An 11,305-nucleotide genomic window follows, 5' to 3' on the forward strand; every position below is an offset into this window, starting at 1 on the left:
AGGTGATCAGCCTGCAGGGAGTTAGCGGTAATAAAATTAGCTCACCTCTTAATTAAAGAATTGAGTTATTGTTTTACACTTAAAATAGCACCGGCGGTGAGTCCTCGGCAGGGTAATAGCGAGTTAACTCCTTCTTTCCCTTAGGATTTAGAGTTGTTGCTAAGCAAAAAATGTCGTGAGCGGAGGGTTTGTGAAGCGGCGTACGTCCGACCCTATTGTTATAGCGTTTCAGCACTGCGGACAGCTCCCTGGGTGCTGCAATGGGATTTATGGGAGAATCAGCTATGGAAAAGCAGCAAGCTTATGAGCCAAACTATAGATGATATCCTGCAAAAGTCAATCCAAAAGCCACACAATTCTCATTCTGTCCCATTTTCTGCCTTTGTTTTACGAATACAGAGCCGAATACACTCATAATGCTTTCTTCCTTATAAGCTTATATCTATGTGACCTATTAAAGCATATGAACGTCAAAGACTTGAGGTCTTTCCCTTGCTCCCTTCTTCTTTGTGAGTAGTACAAGTAGCAGCGTTGGTGGGTTCAGTCCATAAAGGCATCATATTCATTTGCACTTGCAATAGTTGGAAAATGTGCAATCAGCTCCAAGTTTGTCAAAAAGCCTTAAGTGTCTGGGCTCAATTCCCAAATTAAAGGGTCTGTAATGTGACAAATTCATGAAGATGCCACGAGAGGTGGTGAGTTCTCCTTCAATGGAAGTCTTCAAACAGAAGCTGGACAGGTATCTGTCATATGTAAAAGGCTCCTGTGCAAGAACAATATATGGGACCTGTGCAGCCCAATAGCTCAACAAAATACCAAATTCCACCTGCTTTGGAAGTAGAAATGGGCCCCTTTACTTCTAAATAGATGATAATAATATATGTACAGTACATACATAATGCGTGATTCAAACTGCGATAAAGAGTGTTTTCTTCCTAATCCCAAGTATCCATCAATTGGATCAACATTCAGAATAAGAATTTATTTGTTATTGTCTTCTAAAATATTATCTAGATAAGAAGTCTGATGGGCAAACACTTGGCAAATGAGGTTTAATGTAGATAAATGTAGTAATGCACCTGGGACGGAGTAATCCTAATGCTACATATACATTAGATGGGACCATACTCTGAACTACAGAACAGGAGAAGGACTTGGGGATTCTAGTTATAAGTAAGCTGAGCGGCAGCACTCAATGTCAGGCAGCAGCCGCAAAAGCAAACACGATTTTAGGGTGTATAAAGAGATAAAATCCCATGACCCCAACGTATTGTTACCCCTCTATAAATCATTGGTGAGGCCACATCTAGAATATGGAATCCAGTTTTGGGCTCCACATTTTAAAAAGAATAATTCAGAAGTTAGAATCAGTTCAGTGGCAGCAACTAGATTATTACCAGGGATGGAGGCCATGTGAGGAGAGATTCGAAAAGTTGGGCTTAGAAAAAAGACGCCTCAGAGGAGATACATGTATAAATATGTGTGTGGTCAGTACAAAGGACTGGCACATGGCTTATTTCTTCCAGAGACCATACTGAGGACCATGGGGCACTCATTACAGGTGGAAGAAAGGAGATTCCGGCAGCTTCATGGGAAATGGTTCTTTACAGTTAGAGCAGTCAGACTGTGGAATGCCAACCACAAGCGGTAGTAATGGCCGACACTATAACAGCTTTTTACATATTACAGTGTGGGTTATAGATCATTTAGCGACAATATGTACAATTGGTGGAGGAAGGTTGGACTTGATGGACTTAGATATTTTTTCAACCTACATAACTATGCAACTAGGTAAGCCCTAATTGTTTAATTGTTTTCCACCTAAAATCAAGCAATAGGTTCCTAATACATCCTCTCCAGTGAAGTCTTTGAATATTCTGTACAGCCATTACTTTGTTGTCCCAGTATTCTATTCACGATCCAGAAGGATCAGGATAAATAGTGATACAGATCTCTACCAAACAGTAATGGTACGTCCATGGTGCAAGTCTCCAGAATAAATCTATATAGTCTAGAATAGGTCCTTGAAGGGAATCTATCGACAATTTTTTGCTACGTAATATGAGAGTAACATAATGTAGGTACAGAGACCCTGATTCCAGCAATGTGTCACTTATTAGGCAATTTGCAGAAGTTTCAATAAAATCAGTGTTTTATCAGCAGGAAATTATCACTACAGGACTAGGTGTCACGTGCCTCCTGGTCCTACCACGTCCCCCCACTGATTGGCAGCTTTCTGCCTATACACAGTGTACACATAAGGCTGCCAATCAGTGGTGTGGGCGGGGTTATACCGAGATCAGCATTTGAGCACTGCTAGAGCTACAGCAGAGAAAACAGGGATTGTATCAATACTGCATCAAGCAGCCCAGTAAGTGACCCATCGCTGGAATCAGGGTCTCTGCCCCTATATCATGCTGCTCTCATGTTACATAGCAAAAATTTGTTGACAGGTTCCCTTTAAGTGGAGGATGACAAAAGATTTTCAAACTAAAGCCTTTTAGTTTGAAAATGCACCCCATTGTGGTGAGATCCTGCACAGGACTCCCTTCTTTGGAGGAATTGGAGAAGAGAAAAGAGGGTAGATGGAATGGCTTTAAAGGTGGAAATCAACCCTTCACAGTCTCTATAATAAGAGTGTATGGGGGCAATGGCTAGAGAATGTAAATAAAATGTATCCACTGATAAATATATTTTCCTTTTTCTGAATTCTAGAACTCCTGAAGAGAAACATCCGTCCCTAGCCTTTGATGTGTGTGTATATGCTGTTTCTATGGCAGCAGTGCATGCAGGGCTTTATAATGAGGGCGATACCAGGCATCACAGCATACAGATAAAATATATATATATCCAGGATGAGGGAAGCAATATCAGTAGAGCAGAGGTTATATCTATGGTTTTTAGAAGGTCATGTGATGTGGTTGGTTTTACTAATTTAAAATGTGGCTGGAACAGCTAAGCAAATCTTTACATATCTCTTTCTCCAATGATTCTCAGACCAAATTAGCCACAAATCTCAAAGCTGGCAAATCGATTCTATCAAGTCTTAATTGCCAGTTTTGGATTTCCAAATCAAGCAATAGGCATAAAGACGTGTTTAATAGCTTCTACCAAGTTGATCTTGGTAACCTCCGGCTTCATTAAGTTCACATTTTGTGTGACCGCTATAATTCATCCATTCAAATGCATCAGGCTTGTGGAAAAAAAAAGAATGAAAAAAAGTAAAGGGATTGTTCCAAAATGAACACATAAACTATCCGCATATCTTTGTGAGGGGCAGAAGTGTAACTTGCAGCTTGTGGACCCTAATGCAAAATCTCCATCAGAGCTCCAAACTATCACAGGTCTTTAAAGGGGTTGTCCAGGATTTTAACATTGATGGCCTACCCTTGGTCCTATCCTATTCTAAGGTCATCAATGTCTTATCTGTGGGGATGTGACTTCAAAGTCTGATCGGTGGGGATTTGACTTCAATGTGTGATCGGTGGGGGTTTGACTTCAATGTCTGATCGGTGGGATTATGACTTCCATGTCTGATCGGTGGGTGTGTGACTTCAATATTTGATCGGTGAGGTTGTGACTTCAATGTCTGATCGTGGGGGTGTGACTTCAATATCTGATCGGTGAGGGTATGAGTTTAATATCTGATGGGTGAGGGTGTGAGTTCAATGTCTGATCTATGAACATGCAACTTCAATGTCTGATCGGTGACCGTGCAACTTCAATGTTTGATCAGTGAGCATGCAACTTCAATGTCTGATCTGTGGCATTGTGACTTTAATGTCTGATCGGTGGGATTGTGGCTTCCATGTCTGATCGGTGGGGGTATTACTTCATTGTCTGATTGGTGAACATGCAACTTCAATATCTGATCGGTGAGCATGTAACTTCACTGTCTGATCGGTGAGGTTGTGACCTCAATGTCTGATGGCTGGAAGTTTGACTTCAGTGTCTGATCGGTGGGATTGTGACATCATTGGGTGTGTCTTTAGTGTTTGATTGGTGTGGGTGTGACTTCAATGTCTGATCAGTGCACGTGCAACTTCAATTTCTGGTCCGTGGGGGTGTGACTTCAATGTCTGATCGGTGCACGTGCAACTTCAATGTCTGATTAATGAGAGTTTGACTTCAATGTCTCATCGGTGCACTTGCAAATTCAATATCTGATTGGTGGCATTATGACTTCAACGTCTGATCGGTGGGGGTGTGACTTCAATGTCTGATCGGTGAGGGTGTGACTTCAATGTCTTATCGGTGAGGGTGTGACTTCAATGTCTGATCGGTGAGGGTGTGACTTCAATGTCTGATCGGTGGGGGTGTGACTTCAATGTCTGATCAGTGTGGGTTTGTCTTCAATGTCTGATAGTTGATGGTGTGACATCAAAATCTGATCGGTGGGGGGTGTGGCTTCAATGTCTGATCGCTGAGGGTGTGACTTTAAAGTCTGATCAGTGAGCGTGCAACTTCAATGTCTGATCAGTGGGAGTGTGACTTCAATGTCTGATCATGCACGTGCAACTTCAGTGTTTGATTGGTGGGGGTTTGACATCAATGTCTGATCGGTGAGCGTGCAACTTCACTGTCTGATCGGTGGGGGTGTGACTTCAATGTCTGATTGCTGGAGGTTTGACTTCAATGTCTGATTGGTGGGATTGTGACTTCATTGGGTGTGTCTTCAATATCTGATCGGTGTGGGTGTGACTTCAATGTCTGATCAATGAGTGTGCAACTCCAATGTCTGGTTGATGGGGTTGTGACTTCAATGTCTGATCAGTGCACGTGCAACTTCAATGTCTGGTCTGTGGGGGTATGACTTCAATGTCTGATCAGTGCATGTGCAGCTTCAATGTTTACTTGGTGAGGGTTTGACTTCAATGTCTCATCGGTGCACTTGCAAATTCAATGTCTGATTGCAGGGATTGTGACTTCAATGTCTGATCGGAGGGGGTGTGACATCAAAGTCTGATCGGTGGGGGTGTGACTTCAGTGAAGGGTGTGACTTCAAAGTCTGATCAGTGCATGTGCAACTTCAATGTGTAATCAGTGGGGGTTTGGCATCAATGTCTGATCGGTGAGCATGCAACTTCAATGTCTGGTCCATGGGATTGTGACTTAAATTTCTGATCTATGAGCGTACAACTTCAGTGTCTGATCGGTGTGGGTGTAACTTCAATATCTGATTGCTGGAGGTTTGACTTCAATGTCTGATCGGTGGGATTGTGACTTCAGTGGGTGTTTCTTCAATGTCTGATCGATGTGGGTGTGACTTCAATGTCTGATCAGTGAGCGTGCAACTCCAATGGTTGATCGGTGGGGATGTGACTTCAATGTCTGATCAGTGAGCGTGCAACTCCAATGGTTGATCGGTGGGGATGTGACTTCAATGTCTGATCGGTGGGGGTGTGACTTCAATGTGTGATCGATGAGGGTGTGACTTCAATGTCTGATCGGTGAGGGTGTGACTTCAATGTCTGATTGGTGAGGGTGTGACTTCAATGTCTGATCGGTGGGGGTGTGACCTCAATGTCTGATCGGTGGGGGTTTGTCTTAACTGTCTGATCGTTGATGGTGTGACATTAAAGTCTAATCGGTGGGGGGGTGACTTCAGTGTCTAATGGGTGAGGTTGTGACTTCAATGTCTAATCAGAGGCAGTGTGACTTCAATGTCTTATCGCTGAGGGTGTGACTTCAAAGTCTGATCAGTGAGCGTGCAACTTCAATGTCTGATCAGTGGGAGTGTGACTTCAATGTCTGATCGGTGCACGTGCAACTTCAATGTCTGATCGGTGGGGGTTTGACATCAATGTCTGATCGGTGAGCATACAACTTCAAAGTCTGATTGGTGAGTGTGCGACTTCAATGTCTGATCAGTGGGAGTGTGACTTCAATGTCTATTCAGTGCACGTGCAACTTCAATGTCTGATTAGTGAGGTTGTGACTTCAATGTATGATTGATTGAGGTTTGACTTCAATGTCTAATCCGTGAGTGTGCAACTTCAGTGTCTGAATGGTGGGGATGTGAATGCAATGTCTGATCTGTGAGCGTGCAACTTCAATTTCTGATCGGTGGGGGTTTGACTTCAATGTCTAATCAGTGAGGTTGTGACTTCAATGCCTGATCGGTGAGTGTGCGACTTCAATGTCTGATTGGTGTGGGTGTAATTTCAATGTCTGATCGGTGAACGTGCAACTTCAATGTCTCATCGTGAACGTGCGACTTCAATGTCTGATCAGTGGGGATGTGACTTCAATGTCTGATCAGTATAGGTGTGACTTCAATGTCTGATCTGTGAGGGTGTGACTTCATTGTCTGATCGGTGAGGCTGTGACTTCAATGTCTGATTGGTGGGGGTGTGACTTCAATGTCTGATCGGTGGGGGTTTGTCTTCAATGCCTGATTGGTGATGGTGTGACATCAAAGTCTGATCATTGGGGATGTGACTTCAGTGTCTGATCGGTGAGGTTGTGACTTCAATGTCTAATCGGAGGTGGTGTGATTTCAATGTCTGATCGGTGCACGTGCAACTTGAATGTCTGATTGGTGGTGGTTTGACTTCAATGTCTGATCGGTGAGCGTGCAACTTCATTGTCTGGTCCATGGGACTGTGACTTCAATGTCTGATTGGTGAGCGTGCAACTTCAATGTCTGATCGTTGGAAGTGGGACTTCTATGTCTGATCAGTGCACGTGCAACTTCAATGTCTGATGGGTGAGGTTGTGACTTCAATGTCTGATCGGTGGATTTGTTACTTCAATGTCTGATCGGTAGGATTGTTACTTCAATGTCTGATTGGTGGGATTGTGACTTCAATGTCTGATCGGTGGGATTGTGACTTCAATGTCTGATTGGTGTGGGTGTGACTTCAATATCTGATGGGTGAACATGCAACTTCAGTGTCTGATCGGTGAGCGTGCAACTTCAATGTCTGATCCGTGATGGTGTGACATCAAAGTCTGATTGTTGGGGCTGTGACATCAGTGTCTGATCGGTGGGGGGGGTGACTTCAATGTCTGATCGATAAGGGTGTAACTTCAGTGTGTGATCGGTGAAGATTTGTTTTTAATGTCTGATCAGTGGGGGGTGTGACTTCAATGTCTGATCAGTAAGAGTGTGACTTCAATGTCTGATCGGTGAAGGTGTAACTCAATGTCTGATCAGTGAGAGTGTGACTTCAATATCTAATCGCTACGAAGTGTGACTTCAATGTCTGATCATGAGAGTGTGACTTCAATGTCTGATCGGTGGGGGTGCCAGGTATTGCATCCTCACTGATCAGACATTGATGACCTATCCTAAGTGTTAATGTCCTGGACAACCCCTTTAATAGTAATAGTCTTTTTCTATGAGGCAAAGAAACCTTTTGGGGCCCCCTAGTCTCCAGGGCCCGGGTGCATTTGCAACCCCTATACTGATTATAACTATGCCCGTGGCAAAGGGTCCAACTATTGAAGCAATTAGTGATTGTAAGAGTGGGGGTCCCTTTAAGAATAGAGTGCAGTTGGTACAGATGCTCTGCCACTGCTTTATTCATTACGTAACAGGACTGATAGAGGAACTGAATGCATGCGCTACAGGCTGGGACAGGATGACTGGAGGATTCCCATACTCATGATTGCTTGTGCTCTCAATGCTCTGAATCCCCGTGACCAGGAACATATTACTGTTGAATTTTTCACAACCCCTATAAGAGGGTCACCCACTCAATGATAGCTGCTAAGTAAGAGGGGTTAATCCAGCCTTGATTTACCCTTTCCTTGGAAGGAGTTTCCAGAAGCCCTTAGAAGAATCTTTGAAGACAAGTCCCATATGCAAAGCTGTTCGTAACAGCCAAAGCAAAGACCCATCTATGGTGCCTGGTTCAGTTGATAAGAGTCACATTGCATCTTTTTTTACCTCCATTGATCATTGCCTTTAAATAATAAAATATCCATATAGACACTGGTGTCTTCAATGAGAGCTGCATGCTCATAGTTCAGTGATGGCACATTCTTCATTGCCATCCCTCGGCAGAGTATCTTTGTACCTGTGGCCGGTATCACGTAGGTAATGACATCATGGATTTCCAACCAAGTGGCAGCAAATGAGAAACACTAAAAGCAGCAGTTTTGGATTGCTGCCTCCTAGGAAGCAAAACATTGCATTCCCTTCTCTTGTGTGGCTACCAATATAGAGGACATGATGGTTTTCTGGTGTCTACAGTGGATGTAGCAGAGCTAATTGTGCCATTTGGAAGAGTACTTTTATCAGGATGATCCACCATGGGATCATGTATTGGATTGCACAGCATGTCGTAGCACGCGGACCCTCTGCACCTTGCTTGGACACCCCTATGATAACTGTACGGGTTGGATAATACAAGAGCGTGACTTGATAAGGCGAAATCACAGTTGTCATAGCAGCACGCTAGAAACGACAGCAATGGACTGGTACTTCAGGCTTAGGTTATAGCGGGGACGTATACTGGGGAAATTAGAGCTGGATGCAATAAATATAGCAGGGTAGAGCATAGACATATAGCATGTTATATACATGCATCACAATACCCAACATTATGGTTACCCCACCATCCCCGGTCCTCTCATCTCACACGTCGTCAGGATCTAGCTTTCTATTCCAGTCACACAGCGCTCCGGGCCCTGGATCACAAGATTCATTATTATGGGCTGTAGCCGGCAGAATCTCAGGGAAGATTTAAGGAGGCTTTAAATGGATAATAAAACCCTCTTCTCACTGCCAGTAAGAACCTCACAAGGAGCCGCAAAGCAGGGACGAAAACAGATGAAGGGGAGTAAGAGGAGCAGAAACAAAGGGAATCCGGAAAGTGACAGCACAAAAAACTACAAAGATAGATAGATAGATAGATAGATAGATAATAGATAGATAGATAATAGATAGATAATAGATAGATAGATAATAGATGATAGGTAGATAAATGATAGATAATAGATAGATAGATAGATAGATAGATGATAGATAATAGATAGCTAGATAGATAGATATAGAGATAGATAGATAATAGATAGATAGATATGGGATAGATAGATGATAGATAGATAGATAGATAGATAGATAGATAGATAGATAGATAGATGATAGACAGATGATAGACAGATGATAGATAGATAGATAGATAGATAGATAGATAGATAGATAGATAATAGATAAATAATAGATAGATTATAAATACCCGAGTAACATCCTCAATAACAGAAGGTATTATTACGGATTCTGTTCCAATCTGAGACCACCCATTACATTAATTAACTGCTAAATTGACCTCCTTCTTCATATTTAACATTTTCATCACCTTTGTAGTGCACTCAAATGTTCCTATTTATTCCTTAAGCATACATACCGACAACCAGCAGTAATCAGCTATATTATGGACTCCTGGTCCACTTAGAGGATGCCTATGAATTTTCTGTGCCACACGTGTAATATTTTCTATGTAGTTTATAAATCTATGTAATATCTCTCTCAATCTATATACAGTGTATATATGGATATATATATATGTATACTTCTATATGGCAGCCCGTTGGTTTCACAAGGTGAGCAGTCCCGCGTGACACGTGAGTGTTTTTCGTCGCACGTGTATGCATGCCCGCCAGTTTGGGATTGGGTACACGTGTAGCGTGTGGACACATGATGACAGAAGAGGCTGCGGACATGATATACGCCGTATACTGCACATATACACATAGGTTACAGCTGGCTACGTACAGTGTTTGTATTTTCGCCCATCTGCTTTACATACAATTCCTATACCCAATCTCCAGTACATCAACCCTCGCCATACACCACATTGCCTTTATTTACTGCATCACGTAATAAGGGATAATTTGTGCATCCCCCTATATTCTCCACACTGCGCCCCTCACCGTACCCCTCATCCAACACCTGTATCACCATAAAGCATGGTTATTTTTTAGCTTTTAGTTTATTCCATTGTCATTTATGCTATTACCTCCGCCATGCACTTTTCCTTCATCCCTTCTGCACACCCTTTGCTTTCTGCTTCATCCGGCCCCATTTTCACACCTTTAACCCTATCACGTTGGCTGCCATTAACCATTTAGATGCCCTCGTAGACTGAGCAATTCTTACCTGCAGCATCACTTTGTAATGCTCCTCTGGTTTCCGAACCACACACATGTTACATCCCATGTTAGCTTGAAGAGGGTGCAAGTCTGTGATGGAAGGGGGCTGGATACCCCCCAATCTTGTATGATCGCCAGTCAAAGATGTCTATTCAATTCCCCGTCTACTGGATCCAAATGTAATTTAGGGGGACCCAGATGAGAAGTGTAATATCCGTTAATTATCCATCCAAAGGGACCAGGTAATCCATGGCTGGCACAGACTGGCAGACAGGGGGGAGGTTTGACATTGGGAGGATAAGACCAGTAGCTGCCCCCCTCATCTTCCAAAAAAGGGGTGCACCTTCTCCTCCCCTCCCCCCTATGAAGTAGTCTCTTCTCCAGGGCTGCCTTCCAATGCTACCCAAGAAAATGGGGTACCAGGGCATAAATACCTGTGAAGAATAAGGTTCTTTTTCCAGATGCTACGGAGCTGGCACTCAAGGAGGATGTCACATACACTAGATCTTCATGACACCTCCAGGCACACACATAGGGCTCTGAAGGCACCTGTGCTTAATGAGGCTGCTGCAGAACACATACACATGCGTTCTCTCCTATGAGTATCTCCGAGCATCAGCATTGCTGAGAAGGAGGGTGGGAGAGCAGATGAGGGAAGGGGGAGCGAGAGGGAGGGAGAGCGGGAAAGGTAGCTAATAAATATGGATGGTCTTTGGTGTAACACTCAGAGCCAATCTGTTAGACAGCCACGAAAACTGCTGAGAGTATTTCATCAGCAGCTCGGAGCTGTGGCCATGTAAGACATGGAAGGAGGGGGTTACAGGATGAAGGAATGTAAGATGCAGAGGTATATAGATAGCCAAGGAGCAAAGGTGCCATATAGATCTGTAAACGGGAAAGTGGACAATAGAAGAAAAGAGAGCGTAGAAGCAAAGTCAAAAGCAACCCTACAAATGGGTAAAAATGTGATAACGTCATGTACGTAAGGAAAAAGATTGGGTTAACTGCCATATTCCTGTATCTAAACACCCTGGTGGAGGTAGAGTGGGCAATGAGTGCCCGACCAGGCGAGTAGTACTCAACCACCTCCAGCAAAGTGGCCAGTCAACCGAATGGATCTTATGGTTGTCCATGATTAGTACATGCATTGTGGTTTACTACACAGTATATATATATATATATATATATATATATATATATATAT

The 11,305-nt window shown here is 43.2% G+C and overlaps 1 protein-coding gene across 2 annotated transcripts in view; it reads right to left on the reverse strand.

Annotated features, from left to right (window-relative positions):
• PDZD4 (PDZ domain containing 4) overlaps positions 1 to 10,717 on the reverse strand; it is a 175,508-nt gene extending 164,791 nt beyond the window's left edge. For both annotated transcript variants that reach the window (XM_073590768.1, XM_073590767.1), the window contains exon 1: positions 10,109 to 10,717. In XM_073590768.1, the coding sequence (XP_073446869.1) occupies positions 10,109 to 10,168 (60 nt within the window). In that variant the 5' untranslated portion in view covers positions 10,169 to 10,717. The remainder of the gene's footprint in view (positions 1 to 10,108) is intronic.
• Between the last annotated feature and the right edge of the window lie 588 nt (positions 10,718 to 11,305).

This window comes from Dendrobates tinctorius, unplaced genomic scaffold (assembly GCF_039654945.1).
Source record: "Dendrobates tinctorius isolate UK_male_01 unplaced genomic scaffold, ASM3965494v1 ptg000120l, whole genome shotgun sequence".
NCBI classification, from domain to species: Eukaryota; Metazoa; Chordata; class Amphibia; order Anura; family Dendrobatidae; genus Dendrobates; species Dendrobates tinctorius.